The 22,545-nt window shown below is 38.8% G+C and overlaps 1 protein-coding gene across 2 annotated transcripts in view; it reads right to left on the minus strand.

The window, feature by feature from the left end:
* Nucleotides 1-224: 224 nt before the first annotated feature.
* The window catches only part of OTOG (otogelin), an 84,652-nt gene continuing 62,331 nt past the window's right edge, over nucleotides 225-22,545 (minus strand). For both annotated transcript variants that reach the window (XM_086612939.1, XM_086612940.1), the window contains exons 25-39: nucleotides 22,108-22,246; nucleotides 19,162-19,356; nucleotides 18,088-18,300; nucleotides 17,219-17,323; nucleotides 16,783-16,893; nucleotides 15,461-15,562; nucleotides 14,903-15,001; nucleotides 14,139-14,179; nucleotides 12,947-13,022; nucleotides 11,847-12,025; nucleotides 10,966-11,070; nucleotides 10,430-10,549; nucleotides 6,387-6,432; nucleotides 1,687-1,766; nucleotides 225-425 (exon numbers count right to left, since the gene is read on the minus strand). In XM_086612939.1, coding sequence (XP_086469065.1) covers nucleotides 225-425; nucleotides 1,687-1,766; nucleotides 6,387-6,432; nucleotides 10,430-10,549; nucleotides 10,966-11,070; nucleotides 11,847-12,025; nucleotides 12,947-13,022; nucleotides 14,139-14,179; nucleotides 14,903-15,001; nucleotides 15,461-15,562; nucleotides 16,783-16,893; nucleotides 17,219-17,323; nucleotides 18,088-18,300; nucleotides 19,162-19,356; nucleotides 22,108-22,246 — 1,812 coding nt within the window. The remainder of the gene's footprint in view (nucleotides 426-1,686; nucleotides 1,767-6,386; nucleotides 6,433-10,429; nucleotides 10,550-10,965; nucleotides 11,071-11,846; nucleotides 12,026-12,946; nucleotides 13,023-14,138; nucleotides 14,180-14,902; nucleotides 15,002-15,460; nucleotides 15,563-16,782; nucleotides 16,894-17,218; nucleotides 17,324-18,087; nucleotides 18,301-19,161; nucleotides 19,357-22,107; nucleotides 22,247-22,545) is intronic.

Here is a 22,545-nt window from a genome sequence, read left to right on the forward strand (position 1 = left end):
AACTTGTAAAGCAATCCCTGTGAATGAACATGAAGACAAACCACAACGCAAACAATGCAAAGCCACTCTTCAGAAATTTAGAAGAGTCCAAAAATATTTTTACTCTTTTAACTTTTAGCATTAAACTGGTAAAATTTGGTGTTATATTTTTAATAAACTATTCAGATTATCTTATGCTGGGAACAACGGGGCTTGCCGTTTTCTTTCTTTTTATTTATTTATTTTTAAGACCATTGGCAAGAACAATCTGTAGGCTCTTGGATTGAATAGCTGACCCAGGTTGAATTACTGGTGCAATACAATTGCACAGTTCGTCTCTGTAGTCCGAGCTCCCTGCAGCATTTGCAGAATCTTGCGTATGTGTTGATGTTGTAGTTGTAAATGCTTGCAGATGGGCACTTGCCATCACATGAAACAATGTTCACCTGGTAACAAACATGAAGAATAATTAGCAAGTGGAAGCAGCTAGGAAATAAAGTTAGGAGTTCTCCAGAAAGTCCAACTACATTAGGTACCCAAATCCAATAGCAAAGCAATGGAAAGAAAATTTGGAGGTACTTCCTCTAGCCACTTTTGAAACCCCACTATGTCTGAGTAATAAACTCTGAAGTGCGTTTCCCAGATAGGTCTCAATTTTTATCTTACTGAGATTAATGATGACTTTCCTGTCAATTTCAGTAACAGCAGATTTTGGCTATTAACAGACACAAAGAAAGAATTTCAGTTTTTAATTTGAAAGCATTCAAAATAACCTTGGCTTGAAAACAGCACGAAATGTTCTGTCCAAAACTCCCTACAGTATTAATTTCAGTGACACACTGATGCAGTGTTGCTATACTGATATCAGTAAGGAGGATATAAGGAATCAATCCTTTGGAAAGCCAAGGGGAATTATTACAAATGATACCAAAACTGTAATACAGACTGTAACAGAAACAGTCACATAAACTGATTTTTTTTTTCAAGTTTAATAGTCAGGATTTGCATTTCTGTTCAATGAGACACTGAGACTATATTTCCTGGCTGCTCAATGGTTTACTCTACAAAACGTCCTCTCAGAGTCATTTTAGAGGTTACAGCTGCTTCCCTACAGTCTTTTATTACAGCTTTTCCAGGCGCTCTTACACATCTCACATGAGACGTCTGTCTGCGCCCTTACTGCTGCTCACAGCCTTACTTCCCAGCAGGACATTGTTGGTGTCCTCCTACAGTAAATCCTTCAGCAGACACACAGATAGTGCCTCATTCTTCTTACACATTTCACAGTATGCTCATGCTACTATCTTAAAAAAAACCTTCAGGGCCCAAGATTCCTTTCTTCGTGAAGCTGGCATTTAAATAGTTTCCCTAGAAGGATGGAAATTAAACGCATCGGCAGCCATGTTAACAGTAGTCTCTCACTGGCAAGACTCAGTTAATTTGCATATAATAATAGCATCATAGGGTGAACTGAGACCTTGGATTTGCACTAAATCAACATGTGCCTAAATGCAGAAGTCACATCCCCTTTTCTTATTATTTGAGAAGATGATTGCTGAGAATTTATGGGAACATTAAAATAGCTCTATGAAACACAGAAACCTTGGTCTCTCAGAGAGAGCTGCAGACAATAGCCTTTTTTCCTTCCCTTTATCTCTTGTATTTTTTCCTTTCTATTGAAAGAAATAGTGCTAGTTATTTACTTACTGGTGTGTTACTCCTGCAGTCATTCTTGCGGATAGTCATCCTAACAGTCACCTTTTTACAGAATTTTCCATCTTCCTTACCTGCAAAATGGGCGTTGATTGAAAATTATCAGCTCAACGTTCTAAATATTTCAGAGACAAGAATATTCCTGAATGATTTACAGGGTCAAGAGACACAAGAAGAAAATATCCAATACAGCACTGCACATACAAAACTTTGGCGGAGTGACACTAGCTATACTTGGTATCACTTTTAAAATTATTTTATTTCATGCATTAAAGTATCTGTCTCCTTATTTCTCCAGTAACAACTATAAAAGGTTCATTCTTCACTCGGAAGCCTTTTAAGAGTAAGTCTACTGTGTTTCTAAGACTTTTGTAAAATTGATCAACCACTCCTGTGAGAAGGCTTGTTAATAATGCATAAAATGCATTTTCTATGAAATAACTGTAACAAACTTTAATAGCAGCAATCACATTCCAGCGGTATAAACAAAATCTAAAATGAACACTTAACTGAAGAATATGATGAAGAATAGGGCTTCAGGGGGCTTTACATTTCTGTATGGTTTTTATTAAATAAGAAAAGAACACCAGTGAACAAATTAAATTTTTTATTTACATTTTCACTAGCATTATTTCCAGTTTTTCTCACAGAAGTATGTACAAAGTATGCGGATGAAATTAAAAAGACAAAAATAAATCATGAAATGAAATGAGTTAATTTAAGAAGGAAATCCTGAACATTTCAGGAAAAACAAAGTAGTTCAGCATAGAGTTCAGTTGTTAGAGATCAGAAAGCACAGTATCTTCTTATGATGATCCTCTCTATGCTGAAGAAACCACATCACATTGCAGATCTGTAAGAGAAAACAATAGTCCGTTCCATTATAACAGCTTCCACAGTTTCACAACAGATTTTAGACACCATGATGCAGTCCCACATGACTCTCCTCTTACAGAGCCACATTTTCTTTCAGGCAAGAAATCCAAAGATGTTGACAAAAGGTGAATACTGTTAGCTCCAGAAAAGCAAGGGCAATGAAAGACTCATTGGTTTGACCAATGCCTAATACTGAACAGTTCAGAGGTTTATTTTATCTTGATGTGCAATGCCCAGTTCCTCGCTCTAATCACTGTCAAACCAGGTAATACTGCTTGTCAAAGAGAAACATTTTTTGCATTGTCATTTTTTAAAAAAAAATATAAGCCTAAGCCTGCTACTGTTTCTGGACATAGCAAAGGTTTCTAGAACATGAAAGAAAGGACAGCAATCAATCTTCTTGGAAGAAAATAAAAATGTACAATCAGAAATGGCTGGCTACTGCTTGACTATCATTGAATCGTATTTGCTTAGGGAAAAAGTAAATTGAGAAATGAAGAAAAAAAAACTGGTTTTGAAACTAAAAATCTCACCATTATTTCATGCTTCTCATAGTCCTGTTCATGTCCTTTCTTCTTTTACATTATAGATGAGGTGTAGGGTGGAGAATTCAGTGCAGCTGTGGCTATGACTTCATCCGGGCGATAGTGAAAGCACATGATATCTCATAAAGAAATAAATATATAATGTATTTCCATGCATGTACTTTAGTACCCAGTGGCTTTTAATGAGCTCTACAATATAATATACTTTTCCACAAAAAACCTTACAAAACATGTGAGCATCTTATATGCATCGTGTTATAGTGAGATTCTTTTTCACAGTCTGTATGGTTGAAAATCCTTGCTTGTTTTTTGGGTTGACTCATAACAACTTTGTAATTTAAAATGATGTCAATATGAAAGAGTAATAGAGACCTCAGTGTAGTACTCTTAGAGCCATGAGTCTAATTCAGCGAAGGATGTATCACTCAGTGATGTACAAAATTAGTCAACATCATTTCTCTTACAGAAGTAGAGAGAGACTTTTTCACAAAACAAATGCCAAAACAATTGCATTCATATCTTGGTACAATTTGAAAAAAAATAACATGCTGTATTAAAAAGAACAAAGATAATCTCAAATTTTCATGGAGTAAACACAAGCTTGCTATTTTCTGTATACTGTCCTAACTATGGATGAGAAAGAAATGACCTGCTTCTACTGAATATGCCACTGGAAGCAAAAATATGATACATCATCTGTGAAAATGTTGTTTATGTAATAAGCTCCAACAAGCAAAGCCATTAATCTCTATGTTCTACAGCACACTAAACGTAAGGGAATTAGCTGACATTTTTAAACACAGCAATTTTACACATGCAGGAAGCTAAAGACTATGCAAGTGCTTACTACCAACAGTACATTGTTGGCTAACAACAATGCACCGCCCACACAGTGCAAAATGAAAAAGAACACAAAACCAAAATGTGAGCCACTCTGAACCATGAGCAGTTATACTACACTGCAGCTTTTGGCATGATTGGGTAGCGTGAGGTCTGATGCTCCTACCAGGGAGTACATTGTTGGAAATCAACAATGATGCTGTTTGGGTTGGTCCTACTTATTTCCAGGAAAATGTACCTGTGTTACAGCCAGCATAGGCTGTAGGAGTGACTGGGCTAACAGGGAATGGGAGGACCATTGACACTGGAGAACCTGGTAAGAATATTACATATTGAACAGAGTACATGTCACAGAGGATTCCCTATCAGTACAAAACAGTTTGGAGTTAATAGATTTCAGCATATTTGAGAAAATAATTCTAACTTAAAATGTCTGCATATTACAGGATCACAGAATGGCTGAGGTTGGAAGGGACCTCTGGAAGTCATCTTGTCCTATCTCCCTGCTCAAGCAGGGATCACTGTGCCAGCAGCTCACGACCACATCCAGGTATTACTTGCGTTACTAAGCCTAATGTCAAAACCAGGAAGAATCTGATCTACATTGGTGTAACTAAGACAATCTGGTACCCTAAGTATAAGTGGTCCTTTGGGGCTACAAGAAAGAGATAGTATAATTTCCTGAGCAGTGTTTGTAAAAACTCTCTAGGTTTTGATGGAACTCCTAGGACTTAATTTTCAAATATCACTTAAAACTGAAAGCAAAAATCATAATGGTTTCTAATGGTGAAGTACTTCAAAAGAAAACAAAAACCCGATAACTCTACTCATAAAGCATCTCACACAATTACAATTGGCTAACAGCTCTCACGACAGATTTGTTTGGAATGAGAATGAACTACATGATCTATAGACTTCTGAGTCCATATGTTGCCTATAAACACGTATGAGAGCAAAACTGTCTGAATCTTCTTGTAAATGCATCTCAGAAGTCAATGGATTTTTCAATGCGATGCATGCCCCAGATTTTGTCTTAATTATTTAAGAGTGTGGTTATGATCTCTAAGTATAGTAGAAAGATCTTCTGCTTTGCTGAAAAGTAGCTTAATGAATTTTTAATGGTCTTAATAAATTGTTTGTTCAGAAGCTCGCTTATATGGCTGCTAAGGCATTGAAGGGTTACGTCAGACAATAAGAAGCTAATCTCAAAAAGCTTATGTAATATTGGCTACAGAACTAGGACAAGTGCTTGAAACACAGGTCCACCAGAGTGAAAAAACATGAAGGGATATTACCATTCGCTTACAGTGATCAGGAGCAGGTAAAAAGCAGATAAACGTTCCACGGTTTCAATAACCTTTGTACTACAAATTGTAACACACAATGAGTAACACCAAAAGGTATCTCCCAGTTGGCAACATATATCCCACTGCAGTAGCGGTGCATGTGGTACCACAGCTGGTAGTCATGATTGTTAAGTCCATCCCACCCAGCAGGAAACACCTGCACTCTTATCCAGATCTCTCCCACACTTTATCTCCTTCTGTCTTTAGCTTTTAGGTCACTATTCCAGCCACTTATGCAAATGAAGTGAGATTTTTGAACCTTTTAAGAGATAATATGATACTATCCAGTATAAAATCTCTTTTTCAATTGCATGTAACATTGTCGGCTTCAAGTTTTGAGCCTAAATTCTTCAGGTTTGGTGTCTGCCTCAGGCTAAGCTCTTCATGAAATCAGCCAAAATGTTTCAGCTGTGTAGCAATGTGTTAGGAAAAAATGACTTAGCTCTTGATTTTTATTAAGAATTATTATATTTGGAACCTATTCTGTAGAGAATTATTTTATTTTTTTTCTAGAGAATCTTTACTAGCTCTCATGGATGTTAAAACATATCTTGGGAATCAAGTAAGGAGGATATTTTTTGATTTTAAGTTCTTGTAAAAGGTATTGACTGAAAGCTTCTGAAGTATATCTATTAATGGTAACAAAGACCATATTATAATCAGTTAATTATTTACAGCATTAACTTACAAACTGCATAGATTGATCTTCATTTTTACCAAATATGAAGCTATGAATGTAAATGAAGCATGTTTTAAGGTATCTTCCAAAACACAGTACCTTTTATGATACCAAACGCGGTAACTAGTATTTTGAGGAGTTCTACACGAGAATTACAAAATAGTTAAGGTAGCAATTTTAGTGACTTGGCCAGCCACAATCACCATCAGTGTCTGTGTTTTCAATGTTAAGCCTCTTAACTCCACTGGAGTGGATTTAACTCCACTAGTTTCACTGGTATTCACATGAGTAAAACTGGGAAAAGCATAGCCTTTGAGATCAGTGAATCAAGTTTTCTTTCAACCCTATTTCTGAGGTAACAACAAATCAGACAGATTTATGAGGCAGGAATTGTCATTAATCACTTACATGTTCTGCAGCATCCCTCTAAGAATGGTACAGCATAGCCTCCAACCTGACCAAGAGAGAAACAAAGAGGAAAAAACTTGATGTTTTCAAACATTCATTCCCATATATCTGCACTATTAGAAATATCTTCCAGATAAAGCTCTGCAACGTTACTCAGGCAAACGTAGCACTCTGGTGAACAGATGAAGGTTTAGCTGTAAATTTCATAGATTTCATAGATTTTCTAGGTTGGAAAAGACCTTAGAGATCATCGAGTCCAACCGCCCCTAATCCCCATTAAACCATATCGCTAAGTAGATGATCCACCCGATTCTTAAACACATCCAGGGATGGGGACTCGACCACCTCCCTGGGCAGCCTATTCCAGTGGCTGACAACCCTTTCAGAGAAGAAATACTTTCTAACATCCAACCTGAATCTCCCCTGACTAAGCTTATACCCACTTCCTCTTGTCCTATCACCCAGCACTAATGTAAAGAGCCCTTCCCCTACCTCCCCACCATCCCTTCTCAAGTATTTGTAGGCTGTAATCAGGTCTCCCCTCAGCCTCCTCTTCTCCAGGCTAAACAGCCCCAACTCCCTCAGCCGCTCCTCATAAGTTTTATTTTCCAGCCCCTTGACCAGTTTAGTCACCCTTCTTTGGACTCGCTCCAGGAGCTCAATATCTCAAAGCGAGGGGCCCAAAACTGGACACAATATTCCAGGTGCGGCCTCACCAGTGCCGAGTACAGGGGCAGGATCACTTCCTTGTTCCTGCTGGTCACACTATTCTTGATACACGCCAGTATCCCATTGGCCTTTTTGGCCACCTGGGCACACTGCTGGCTCATATCAAGCCGGTAGTCAACCAACACCCCCAGGGCCTTCTCCGCCAGGCAGCTCTCCAGCCACTCTTCCCCGAGCCCATAGCGATGCTTGGGGTTTTTATACCCAAGTGAAGGACTCTGCACTTGGCCTTATTAAAGCTCATGCCATTGGCCTCAGCCCAACGATCCAGTCTGTTTAAATCCCTCTGAAGGGCCTCCCTACCCTCGAGCAGATCGACACAGCCTCCCAGCTTGGTGTCGTCCGCAAATTTACTGAGGGTACATTCAATCCCCTCATCCAGGTCATTGATAAAGATGTTAAACAGAACTGGACCCAGCACTGAGCCCTGGGGAACCCCACTGGTGACCGGCCTCCAGCCAGATTTAGCCCCATTTACCACCACTCTTTGGGCCCGGCCATCCAGCCAGTTTTTAACCCAAAGGAGGGTGTGCATATCCAGGCCAGCAGTTATCAGTTTCTCAACCAGAACACTATCAGAAACTGTATCAAAGGCTTTACTGAGGTCAAGGAAAACTACATCCACAGCCCTTCCCTTGTCAACCAGGCGGGTCACCCTGTCACAGAAGGTGATCAGGTTTGATTGGCAAGACCTGCCTTTCATAAATCCATGTTGACTGGGCCTGATCACCCGGTTAACCTGTATGTGCTCATTAATAGCACTCAAGATAACCTGTTCCATGACTTTGCCCGTCACCGAGGTCAAACTGACAGGCCTGTAGTTCCCTGGATCCTCCTTCCACCCTTTTATGTAAATGGGGGTAACATCCGCCAGCCTCCAGTCCAGCGGAACTTCCCCAGTGAGCCAAGACTGCCCAAAGATAACGGACAGGGGTTTGGCAATGACATCCGCCAGCTCTCTCAGGACTCTCGGGTGGATACCATCAGGCCCCATAGACTTGTGGGCATCCAGCCGAAGGAGCAGATCCTTGACCCGTTCCTCTTGGATCACAGGAGCTTCGATTTGCTCTCCCTCCCTGTTCTCAGACACCAAAGGCCAGCTCACCTGGGAACTACTAACCTTATTATTAAAGACCAAATGATCTAACTTGACTGTTAAACCTTATTATTAAACCTTATTATTAAAGGTTTATCACCTTATTATTAAAGACTAAATGATCTAACTTGACTCATGATTAAATGATCTAACTTGACTGTTTTAACACAAGTGAGTACTAAGTGGTTGTCACTGAATGCCACTATGCATCACCAGCTATCAAAATGCCACGTTTGGAGAGGGAATGACTGTGTTAAGTCTGACTCCACCATGTGTTACTTGGAGTACACTCCTGACTTCTTGTAGAGATTGTATTGACAATCACAAAAAACTGATTCTGAATTTTCAAAGCAGGAAGAAATCTCATCTGAATGAGAAGCCACTCATTCCCCACAGTGGAGATTCATGGCTGTCTTCAGTGCTGTAGCAAGACACACTCCCCAGAGTACTGTGGGAAGAATACCTGCAGTTTTTAGAAAGCTCTCTCAGGATTACGCTGAAGGAGAGTCCAATTTTTGATGTACACCTCAGCATGTCAAGCCATGATAATCTCTTTGCCTTAACTTTTTTAGTTTGCCTAGAACAGCAAAAAGCCTTTCACCAGCTGTGTAACTGAGACTCTTTCTGAAGAACCAATCCATTGTTATCTGCAGGGAAGAACTACAGCCATCTAGTTCCTTTAGTACTGTTCTCTGCTTGTGTACCTGTCATGGTTTGATGTGGAGGGGGGGGTGGTTCTGGTGGCAGGAGAGGGGTTTTGGTCTCTGTGACCTCCCCGGTCTTGGAACCGGGTTAGGCTTAGTTCTGGCCACCAGATCAGACTGCCATCCCCCTTGGGGCTGAGCCAATAGGGCGCCTCTGCGAATTGCCCTATTTAAGTCAGGACAAGGGAACCGGAAAAGGTGCTTCACCCAGGATCGAGCAGAGAAGGGAGGAGGGCACTGCCCTCGCTCCCTGGCTCCCGGCCGGGCAGCTGCCTGCGTCGGGACGGCGCCGCCCACGGAGAATGGTGGCGGCGGAGCCAGCTGGGGAACTCGGGGGCACCCCACTCCCGGGATGCCCACTGGACTGAGTTCACCTGGAGAGGACTGAGATCTGAGAGAAACAGCTGCATCGACACCAGGTCAGTGAGGATGGAGCGGGAGGAGGTGTGCCGGAGCCGAGTTTCCCCTGCGGCTGATGGTGAGATAGCAGGCGGCCCCCCTGCAACCAGGACGGCCTCGGTGGAGCAGAGACCCACTCGCAGCCCGTGGGGAGAAGATGCCTGAGCCTGAGGATGGTCGTGTTGGGGTGCACGACACGGCAGAGAGACATCTGGAGTCTGCATGACGACCCACGCCGGAGCGAGTGGCTACAGCTCCCTAAGTACCCGAGACTGTGGTAAAGCCCACACTAGAGCAATCTGTGGGGAAGGATTGTTTCCAGTGGGCTGGACTCACGTTGGAGAAGTTTGTGGATTTTTCCTCGTGGATAGGGGATCCATTGGAGCAGGGGAAAAGGCTGTAAGGACTCCTTCTCCTTTAAGAAAGAAGCAGCAGTAACAGCACGGAATGAACTGACCTGCACTCCCCCAGTCCCTGCCCCCTGCGCTGCTGGGGGGAGGAGGTAGAGCCGGGAGGAAAAGGAAGGGGGGGGGAAGGTGTCGGTTTTAAGATCTGGTTTTGTTTCTTTCTGTCCTCTCAAGTAATCGGTTTTTGTTTCCCTTTGTCCTTCTAAGTAATCATTAATAAACTGTTTTGCTTTGAGAAAAGCTCTGCCTGTTTTGCCCAGGACCATGGTTGGTGGGTGCTCCCTCTGTTCTTGTCTCAACTCTCAGTCCCTTTGGTTTTTTTTTTTCCTCTCCTCTCTACTTTACTGGAGAAGGAGAGACTGTGTGAGTTTTAGTTGCTGGATCAGCCTAAAACCACGACAGTACCACTATTTGTTAAGTGGTACACATGTAAATGTAGAATTACAGAGAGCTATGATATTGCTCCCTGCATACATTTCCCAGCAGTTAGTCTAATCTAATTTTGCAAATTCAAACAGAGCTTTTGCTTCTGCTGCAAAACTAGTCCACAAAAACTTATGTTTCACTGTAGAAAAGATTTTCTCGATATTCAAGCATTTCAAGAATTTATAATTTCTTCCTTCTTGAGGTAAAATAGTCTTTTGCCAGTGTTACTCTTCTCATGCAAATGTAAATTATAGCTGGGACGCAAACAATGTATTGAACACTGACCTTCACACATTCAGTTTCGTTAAAGGGTGGGCAGCCAACTGAAGAGGAAACCAGAACTGGTCCTATTGCTGTGTTAGTGCATTCGTATCTGATGCAGTTTGAAATCCAAACAGAACCAGGCTGTTAGAAATTGTAAAACAGAATCTTTACTCAGCAACTCAGTAAAAGCACACATTGAATGTGATCTTGTCTGAATCAGAAGTAATACTTATAGCAAAATATAATTTAGGTGCACATTAAAGTTCTATTTAAGTACAGAACTTAAAAGTCCACTAAATATGTAATGTTAAGCAGGTTCTAAAATAGTCAAGTTGATGATAATTCTCTGATATATCAAAGTCCTTTAATCTTTGTAGACAGCTATATAATTGACTCTTCAGTAAATTATATGTTGCGTACATGCAAAAGTATCCCTAGCATTTGGACAAATAAAGCTCTTCTTTGCATATTTTATATGGCGATGTCTGTACAGTATCTCACTAATTATTTTGTTTACTTCTAAATATTTTGAGGGAGTAAGACATGTATAAACTTACCTTAAAATTGGAAACTGTGCCATTGCTGAAAGTGTGGAGACAAGACAAGTTCTTACAGCTACCACAGCAAGTCGTTAAATCTTTTGGAGGTTGGTAGACTTGGTTCTGCCAAAATCAAATAGATTATTCCTTGTATGATACCAGCCTGACATTTCACTACTGTAATGGGCAGATTTTTTTCAGATATCTGATTTTAGGGACAGTTTTTAAAAAAACTTTCAAAATCGCATAGCTTACATTTGTACACACTGTACATTCCTGAAGCTTTTATAAAATACCTTTGATCTTAATTGAAGTAACTGATTAGTTCCAACTTCGAGAGAATGAACTGGTCTTTCTACCATTTTCAAGTGCAAGTCTGACAGCTTACTTAAGAACTGCTGAAATTTTGCCTTTTTACACATTAGACATCAAATAAGTACATAATTAGAAAAACTAATCTTTATATAATATTCCCATGGTAATGTATTACACTTTGTAAAAAGACAAGGTATCATTTGCTTATTTTATAAAGCTGTTTTCACCACATTTAGAATTATTCTTCTACATATAATTATTCTCTTCCCAATTCTTATTGAGCTCATGTCTGCTAGGAATTTGTACCACTTTGCGCACAATCCAGCTGCAGTTATACAGGGATGCAAGGTGGCAGTACGCTATATACATTAGTCTATACAATTTTTACACAGAGGAAAGAACAATGAAGGGAGTGAGACTTTTACAAACTTCTATCAGAAGTGCCGTAGCACATCATTAGAGGAAGATCTCATAGTTACTCTTTCCATCTTGTTCCTATGACTGTGATCTACTCAAAAAACCCAATGAAACATAATTAAGACCACCAGTTACAATACCCATGTCTAAAATTATGAATTTCTTACAGCTTTGCACTTGATAGCACAGTCTATTGAAGATGTGTTTATCCGGTAGTATTTAGTGGAGGGATCGATGACATTTGTACAATAAGAAATAAGGCAAATGCCGTCTGCACTGTGTTCCACAATTGTCTGTCCAGGAAGCAGCACACCTCTCTCATTACTCACGCAAACTTTGTCTCTCACTACAGGAAAACACAAAAAACAGCATGCTCAAGACAATCAGCTTTGTATCAAAATACTGTTAAAAAATGTTTCAAGCAGTAAAACAGGAATGGAAAAAGCTACTCTACTTTTTTAGGAATTATGGGTCGGATTTTCAAATATAAACTGTTAATCGTAATCTAATGCTTCAGTACAATTGCTAAATTATTTCAAATATAACCATGCATGAAATATTCTATTAGATGCGCCACCAAAATTGACCATGCAGGCTTCTTCACTGATTTGATTTATAAGTCCACTTTAGGGTAAGAAACATACCTGAGAAATGTCTATTTCTGCCCACTGATTACTGAGGGCACAGAGGATAATTAGCTCAGAAGTATACATCTTTGATGTAGAAATCTAGGCAAGGACAATCCCAACTCTATTGACCAACTGGGTGCCCCAAAGGAATTATTTTTTCCTGAGTTTTCACAGATGCTATTGGGCATGCTCTAAGATGAATTCACAGGATGCTGAATGCTAGTCTTCATCTTGTAAGGCACATGAGGACACCAGCTCCTGAGCAATCCCATAATGGGTTAGCAGGACTTTTCTTTACGTGGACATTGACTGTGCATTTTAGTTTCTTGCTGGTGCTCCAGCTCAGCAATATGCAGGCTGCTCAGTCAACATGAGACAACTGTCCCAAAATTGTCTGGCATTTCTCTGCACAGACTTCCTGCTGCAGAAACTAATAGAATACAAGGACAGGCCATAATCAACCAAATACTTAGTGAGGGGTCCTGTATTCTTGTCATTTCTTACACTATTTGTGAATTACATCCGTCAATTCTTTTCTCCTCATTACCATGTTCAAAGTGAACATGTGATTTATAATTCCTAATTTACTTTAGAACTTGAAAGGGTATTTCTTTGAATTAAATTCTTTTCTGACTTACCACATTTGTACTTAACACAGTTACAGACATTTTCTGTACTGTTCTGAAACTGTTCATCTATCTGAAGTTTCTGCCCCTAAGTGTATAAAAGCAGAAAAAAAGAGAAGTGAAATAACAGTGTCTTCTTATCTGCATGATCTTTTCCTTTTAAATACCTTTCCTTCAGGATTCGAGTAGCAGTATCTCTTGCCCCTAGAAACCTTTTTTGTATCCACTTTCATCACTCACAAGGACATTTAATTTAGTAATGATAACCAAATAGGAATTTTTTTACACCTTAAAAATAGGAATGGTTGTTGGTTTCAGTACAGAAGGTAGGCCAGGAACAAAATGCTATTTTCTTTGTAGAGAAATCTCCATGCAGCGTGGAGTGTATTCTTTCATCGAATAACTTACTGGATATAAATAGTATTACTACAGCACAGATGTATTTTTAATTTTGCCTTTACTGTTTATACGTATGCATCTTAAGATTTTTCTCCTAGTCTTCTGCAAGTCCTGATTCCTTATGCCCAAGTTTCTTCATCTATAAAATGAAAATACTAACAACAACCTCACTTACAAAGCGTTTTGAAGTTCCTCTATAAAAAATGAGTACTATTTCCAATTCTTTTCTAGGACTCCAAATTATAATTTTTGTAAGTTATTGCCATGGCAATGTTATTTTCTGGATAAAATAAGGACAAGCAAAACCAAAGCATACACAGTACTGACCGAGAAGCTAACCCAGCAATGCTAATAAGCATTCTTGTAATAAGTTGTCACAATGAAATACAGTTTAAAAGTTCTGCTTAGTCAGTGGCCTAAGTGCATGATATGTTAACATACTCACTATAACAAATAATATTAACAAAACACTGTTGCTTTAAAGCATTTAGTTCTGACAATTTAAAAAAAAAAAAGTTTTATCCTTGGGTGCATGAAAGCAGTTCCACTCTATAAATACTTCAGGACAGAATATGGTCATAAAAAACTCTAGAAATATCAATGCTATACAGCCATTTTATTGTGCAAGATGTTTAAACTTAACTGGCTTCTTAAAAATATATACATCTTCTTGCAAAGCAATTTAAAGAAGAGAGAATAATATGGCATCTCGCATTTCACAGATAAAACTAACAGTAAGACACTGATAAATAGATTTATTAATAAATTAATAAAAGAATACTGACAAAAAAGACGAATTTCATACCAGTTTGCACTGAGGTGTGGGGATCGTTTCACATGCACATTCTAAAACAAAATACGATTACAGAAACAATAGTTTAGAAAGTTCTATGCAATTTGCTTAAAACAGAGCATCAGAGAAAATAGAAATTCCAGATTTACAAGTCATCACTGAAGAAGTTCTGCTGGTTTTTGAAACATACCCATCCGGGCAGTCCAGAGCTATGTATGATTTGTGTTCCATCCTGAAAACTAATACCAGCTTCCATGACCACCGTTACTTATTACAACAATTCACAGCATAGTATCAACTGCAGCCCACCTGAATACATTGAAAAAAACATGATCATTCTAGCCTCTAGCCTCCTTGCAGTGATGACAATCATTACAATCAATATAAAGCAATGGAGAATTGTGTTTAAGGCACCAAGAAGAGCTGCATGATATATCGCCGTCTTTGCAAACCAGAAAATTCCTGACCTGTGAACCAAACAGTTGGTTTTTTTTAAAGCCATAAATAATTTATCAACTCTTACAAAATTTTCAAGATGATAAGCCACCCAGTTTGGACAGGCAAATTCTACAGTATGCTATCACCTTTGTGAAGCAAGTAATAACAAAACAGGCAGATTAAGAAGTTCTGTGCCATAAAATGACTTTTCTATATCATTTGTTCATGAGCAGATCACAATGGTATAGCCATTTAAACCAGACTTAAACCCAAGAGGCCAAAGCTTTTGTCAGTGTTTTATTGTCGAAGGCAATTAAAATGAAAATCAGTCGTCTTACCACAGGTCCGAAATGGGCAGCACTTCTCTGGGCTCCATAGCTCCACCAAAGACATGCCTAGCACACATTTGAATTCAGGACAACGATGTATTTCACAAACTAAAATTAAGGAAAAGAAAGTCCAATAAACACAAGGTTGTCGTATTTTGATAAATGGAAATATGAATCAAGAGATGGTAAATGAATTATTCATAATAAATACCTTTAGAAAACATCTTACTTGAAAAGACTAACAATTGAAATTTAATCATTAGCCATTAGGCAATAGTAGTGCGGAGTACAATTACTCTAGGCAAACATTTCAAAAAAATTTCCAGTCTGCAGAATTTGGGGTCTGAAATTACTTGTTAGTCTCCATGATACAGATATGCAGATAATGCTTTAAGCACATCAAGTTTTAAAAGCGAAGATTAATTGTTGCGGACTACAGATGATAGCTTGCATACGTGCACAAGTGGAGCTGCATATCTAATCCACCATTTTTGGCACTGAACATCCACAATACAAAATCTGACATGTTCTCTACTACTTAAAATATCAAAATCAAGTCAAACTTACCACACTGGTATGCAGGGCAACACCTCTCTGTAGTGTTGCCATCCACAACAAGAACTTCTCCTTCTTGACATTTAGGTATTTGATCAGAGCAAGCCCCACATGCTGGAGAAAACAATTATTTAAATCTAAGGCATAGGAAGAAATATTACTACTGCCTAGAAAACACATGTCCATAGGTTTGTCACAGACACATGTGAAAGAGAACAGAGATACTCTGCATTCATTCCTTATAGTTCCTATACAAGAGCCTAATTTTCAGTGTGGCTTGCCTTTTCTTTGTCCCCTGCTATAAAGAATTAATAAATTGTTTGTGAGTCAGATCACAACAAACAGGATTTTCTCTTCCTTTCTGTTATGAAAAATTTTGCTAGATTTTCTTTCCTATCAAGTCACCTTCTTGTTTTCAGGAATGCTCCTCTGCCTGAATTATAGGATCTTTGGTCCACAGTAAAGGGTATCTCCTGTGATCCCAGTGTTATCCTCCTACAAACACATATGAAAACCACAATAGGCACTTTTCGATATGCACAGTGCAAAGACTCATTATCTCAAAAGAGAGACAGAAGGATGCTGTGTGGACAGTGAGAAGAGCCAAACGCAGCACATCACTATTACATCATCAAAGTGACCCCCTGATTACTGTAAATAACAGAAGTGTAATTCAAGTTTTCTATTAACACTCAAATTTTTGCACTTGGAAGAGGTAGTCAAGATGACTTGGCCTTTGGTTCACAGGTATCTACTGCAACAGTAAACGCAATAGGACCTCATTACCACATTATCATCATACACAAGACAACTGTAGGGTAACATCGGAACTCCTATACCAATGCCAAAAGTGCAATTTCATTATTGAATTAAGTCATTAAAGGCTAAACCTCAAAAGAACTGAACAAATTTCCATAATATTCTCATATGTGATATTTATCATTGACTAAGATGGACCATAGCTGATAAAACAGCATATACAAATTCAGTCTTCTTTCAGATAAAATATTCATGTAGCTAGTCCATGCACTGTACATAGACAGTCTCTCAAAAGCCCCCAACTCCCTCAACCATGGACTCCACCGCTACTCCTCTACATGACCAAAGAATACGACTCAGTTGCACAAAGCTGTTTTGTGACTCTTGAACTTTGCTACCATTTCTTACATTGTGTAAACTTAATATCCTTTTTTTTTTTTTTAAATACTTTCAAGCCTTACTATGTTGGAAGAGCTAAAGAAAGCACAAGGAGCCTTAACTGGCAAGATAATAGCAGACATATGTATTTGCCTATGCAAGAACACTTATAGTCTCAACCAGCCAGGATACTGTACCACATATATAGGAAATGCAGCAGGTGCTCTCCACTCGAGCAGCAATTAGTGTTTGATCATCTCGACAGCTTGGCATCTGCTCCATTGGTTCACATTTTGCTGGATCACATTCTGAAAAAAGTACAACAGAGGTACCTCTTTATATGAGGTACAGAATTCCTCCTTTCTTACCCCTAAGAAACGGCAGTGCAGAACAGAGCAGTAGTACAAGACACATTAGAAAAACTTTTACCATTTACCGCAAGAGAGCAGACAATCTCTCCTGATTGTTAAACACAAGACTCCTTCATCGTTATATCTGCTCAAATAGAGGCACAGACCAACCCTGAGCTTTTAGATGAAAGAGAATTTTGTAAATGGCCATACTAACAATGATGTCTACACTACTACTTTTTTTTACACGGTAAACTTTTTTACCTTTTCAAAAGAAACTTACCACAAACGTAGTTGGGACAACAGGATTCTTCATTGTAGTAAGTGATCAGCTTTTCCAAGCCATTACACTCGGGGATTAGGGGTTCACAGAGGCTCTGATTACAAACTGTTAGATAAAGGGAAATTAAAAAAAATCTTCTAAACCATCTTACGCATGTATAATTCGCATACAGTAGTGGCAAGCAGTATTTGCAGTTTAGATACTCCAAATCTCCAAATAACAACATGCATTTGAAAACCACAACAAACTAGCAAAAAACCCTGAGGCAATATTCAGGAGTGTCCAGCATTTGCAACACTCCATGGAAGCAAAGTTAAGCTAGAGCTGAGTCCTGTGAGAATTAAAAAATAAAAAAAAATTTCCTGTGGAAAGCTCACTGCAACATCATCCCAGGCGGTCAAAACATGAAAAATGCTTGCAATTTCTTTTTGAATATCGACTTTCTAAGCTAAATAAGGATTAAAAAAAAGCTTTTATATCCTTTTTTTACTGCTCACTTTGTAAATTAGATAAACAATCATCTGATCTTTTCTTCTAGTAATTAGTTATATCATTTATTTGCATTTGGACATTAAAAATAAATCAGTAGCCTGCCCAGCTGAAAGAAATACAATTCATTTCCAAATAAACATAGAGATATTTCAGTCCTTATAACTCCTGTCCCCTCACCTCTACTCTCCTCCAAAACCTACTGGATATTGAGCCAAATAGTAACAAGTTTCTACAGTTTCCTACATAATCTGTAAATTCAAGCTGAAGTAATTCCCATTCATTTCAAAAGTAGGCTGTGTAACAGGAAAACAAACCACAGAGAAAGGATAGCTGCATATTCCAGTGGACAGTATTCATAACCATTAAGGAATACTTACTACAGATCTTCTGAGGACAACATGTCTGATCACCAGGAACAAGCAAGGCCACTTCTGCAAAACGCTGACAGTCTAAATTGTGGATATCTGAACAGTTGTACTCCACTGGAATAATGGTCTCACTGTCAACACATTTTTGCATACAGCATCCGCTCAAAGAAGTTTTCCAGATCTCACCTACCGCATGAGGTGCTCCTGAGCTGTCTGTACAAGCTAGACCGGGACAACATAAAACAGAAGTAATTCCTTTTTACTTCAAGTTTTGTCCATCATTTTCTTCCACAGTGGGTGTGGGACTATGAAGTATAAAAATCTCAGTTTTAAAGGCACTACCTATCCCTATCACCACACAAAAAAACATAAAAGAGGAGACAGTCTGAGTTTATACGGGAACACAAGACACTCAATAACCTTCAGACGATCAGGACCTCTACTCTGTTTTGTGTCTCCCCTGCAAAGCTTGTCACTTAAAATCTCAATTCAATCCTTTGTTTTTAAAGCAGCAATTTGAAAAGAAGTTACTTTTGTATTTCACACATGGCAAAACCATTATTAATTTGCAGTGCTTTATGTAATTTGATTTATAATAAACTGCATCTTTCAGGTTTGTGTTGTTAAGTATTGGTCCACAATTTGGCGTGCTCAGGCAGAATTGTAGTGAAAATAAATATCAATGTGGGCAGAAAGAACATAGGACATATACATGTATTATTCAGAAATGTGTAATTAACTGTTGCTGCATGTCTTTTGAATGCTATTTAGTATCAGCAGGTTGGACTCCTTGGCGAAGGGCTAGGTGAAAAGGAGGCCAAGACTAATACACTTAGAATACTAGAACATATAAACATAAGCAAAAACTTCCACTTTGAAGAGCATCTTTCAGCTGAGAGAAGGTGAACAAACTTGTATGTCGCAAGGACATTCCCTGTTTGCTCACCTGTACGTTTACTGAATACCTAGAGTCCTCAACTGAATGACATATATGCAGAACCCATACAGCATCAGGCCAGAACCTCACTTATTACTGACCACCAACTTGCAGACAGTAAAGAAGAAAATCACTTCCAAACATACCACATTTTTCTTCAGGAATGCAGACAGCAGTGTGAGCTCGGTGAAGGATGGTCCCTCCAGCACAGACACAGCCTTCTGTCAACACCAAGCAGGAGTCTGAATCCGGAGAAGCAACCTCGCTGTTCTGACAACTATCTGGAACCTCACAGGCAGCTATACAAGCCTGGTAGGAGAAGTTTTCAGAGCAGGTGAAGGCTAGGGTGAAAAAATGAAACGGAAATGAACAAATCACTCATTCTGAAGTTGTAATCACATGAGACAGTACCTAAGAGAAGATATTACTGTCTTCTTGTCAACCTCCTGTGCTTGCCAATTCAGTAGGATCTACCAACATAAAACACCAACACAGACCAGTTATCTTCTATGTGATGAATTCAAACAAAAGGAAGTTGTGAGTACTTTTACTTTTCTTCTTCTTCTTTCTTTCATCAGGGTTCAGTTTGCGTTTTGGCAGTAGAGATATCAAACTACGCAACAGTGTAGACACAAAGTAATTTGAACTTCAAAAACATTTGCAAATACTACATAGATGAAGAATACAGTGTTCTGAATCATCCTGAATACTTTGCAGTGGCTAAAGAAAATGCAGTGATTACCAAAGGGCAAAGCTCTGTCAATTATAAATACATGTAAAGGCGAATTCAGCATTGTTTTAAGTGGAATAATGAAGAATGGGATGAATTCAATACTATATTTAACAGATATCCACATTAATTACTCCCTTTTGTATGTGTGTTTTTTACGTCAAAGAACACAGTTAAATATAACATTTTTTATGCTACTAATGTAAATTCATTGGCATGTCATTGGTGCATACAGGAATAGACCAAAAAAGCATCTCATTTTGATTCAACTTTTGCTGTTGAAAACTTATCATGGTCTTTCATTGGTTCAAAACAGTGATCAAAGCTGCATAAATATGGCAAATGGAGAATGACTACAAATGCCAATAGTGTGGTTTGGTGAACGACCAAAATATATGATCCTCATCATGTAGTGATACCTAAATCATACAGCAACACCATTTGGAATTATGGTAATGAGACAAAGTCCAGTTCACAAAGGGACTGTCTGCTCAAAAATAAACAAGGTTCCATTTTAGATTTTAAAGATTAATTGGGAGAGAAGTTTGATTTTTATTCAGTTCCTCACTATTAAAAACGGCCATAACGCCTCACATGAAATATTTATTAGAGCTCTGTAAATAGAGGAACTCAGGCTTTTAAAAATCCATCTACAGCATATCAACACTTAGTGACCACAAAATGCAGGTGACTTCATTGTTCTTCCTTGCTAGGCACACACCACCAGAGGTCACTGCGGTATCAAAATGAGAGCGTGATGTGCCCCTAGACCATGAATGGAACACATAACTATATTTACAGATATATTTTGTAACGTCTCTTTTAAAAAGAGTTATTTGCTAGTGAAAGCCATACAAACTGAAGATTAAAAAAAAAAAACACAACAAATTGACTGTTTTTAAGCTTTTGACTCCATGAGCCAGCAGTGTGCCCAGGTGGCAAAGAAGGCATTTAACATCCTGGCTTGTGTCAGAAGTAGTGTGGCCAGCAGGACTAGGGTCGTGATCATCCCTTTGTGCTTGGCACTGGTGTTCTGTTTTGGGCCCCTCACTACAAGACAGACATTGAAGTGCTGGAGTGCATCCAAAGAAAGGCAACAAAGCTGGTGAAGGGTCTGGAGAATGAGTCTTATGAGGAAGGGCTGAGGAAAATGAGGTTGTTTAATCTGGAGAAAAGGAGGCTGGGGGAGACCTTATTGCTTTCTACAACTACCTGAAAGTCTCTTCTCCCCAGTAACAAGTAAAAGGACAAGAGGAAATGGCCTCAAATTGCACCAGGGGATGTTAGATTGGATATTAGGAAAAATTTCTTCACTGAAAGGGTCGTCAAGCATGAGAACAGACTGCCCAGGGAAGTGGCTGAGTCACCATCGCCGGAGGTGTTTAAAAGACACGTAGATGTGGTGCTTAGGGACATGATTTAGGGGTAGACTTGGCAGTGTTAGGTTTATTGTTGGACTCAATGATCTTCAATGTCTCTTCCAAACCGAACAATTCTATGATTCTGTGACTATTATTTGCAGGGTATTACAAAATGCCTGCATGAAGCCTGTACATATGTGCCCACCTTAAATCACTTTGAAAAAAGACATCACTTAATATTTCTATGTACAGTGAGCTCTCTTATTTTTGATGATCATGCTTCATGACTAAGTCACTTTTCAAGCACTGAAACGACACACCTCCTTATTTTATTGCATAAGGCTTTCCATAGGTGATCATTGACAGCATAAAGAGAGGCTGTAATCCAAATTTTCTGTTTACTCCACTGACAACTACAGATCCCATTTGGCCTTACATTTTAGTATGTTGCTATGGAAGATGTCTTCTGCCAGGATACTCTAGCTCTCAGGTTTTACTCCTTACTTTCCATCTAATCTCAAAGGTGTTTCATTTCTCTAATTCCTTCTCCAAAGACATAGCTTTCTGGAGCAGCATCAAGCAGACATTGCCAATTCAAGGTACCACAGAACTTTCTGTGGTTTCCTCCTTTTCACAACCAGTTTTGTTGTGTTTTGGTTTTATCAGTGGAAAGTGGCTAAGAGAAATGAACACTACATTGCAAATGAGAAGATCTGACTTCTAGAGTTAAGAACGTTGTAAGCCAGAAGCAGACTTCTGAGCAAGGTGCTTCAGCTTACCTTTTCCATCTGTGAAATGGCTATAATGGTCCCGATCCCTTTTGCTCACTGCTTTGAACTGTATCATTAAAAATGCTAAATTCATTATCTCAATAATGTTTTATCTCAATAATGACTTACAAAGTATGTGAGGACTCAAAGCAGTATTAGTATTTTCAATTTACAGTAGCACTTGTATTAGGCAAATTTTGTCTCTGTGAACACGTACATGCAAATACTTACGGCAGTAATCAGAGCTCCTCCATTCTATACAAATATTAAATTTGTTGCACATTGCCACATAGGCAGCCAGTGAAATGCATGGATTTCGAATGTACTCAGTGTCTTGAACCCATATATTACAGAATTGCTCAGGTGGAACCTAATAGAGAAAAAAAAAATACTGCACTTTTATAAAGACCCTGCTAGGTAGGAAACAGATTGGCCTTTTTAAGTATCGGCTACAAACAATGAAGCCAAAAGTTCTTGGCTCACAGTAGGCAAGAGGCTACCAGCCTTCGTTGGTGTACAGAGAGACTCTACTAATATTTAAAAGTAAGACTTCCTGAATGTTGAAAAATAGAAGACATCCCTATATTCCTCAGTTTCATCTCTTCTAAGTGCCAAGGCACGAGCTAATACAGTTTTTCCAATAGAAGGCATAATTATTCATTGTTCCTT

The sequence above is a fragment of the Tauraco erythrolophus genome, chromosome 6 (assembly GCF_009769465.1).
Source record: "Tauraco erythrolophus isolate bTauEry1 chromosome 6, bTauEry1.pri, whole genome shotgun sequence".
In the NCBI taxonomy this organism is placed as follows: domain Eukaryota; kingdom Metazoa; phylum Chordata; class Aves; order Musophagiformes; family Musophagidae; genus Tauraco; species Tauraco erythrolophus.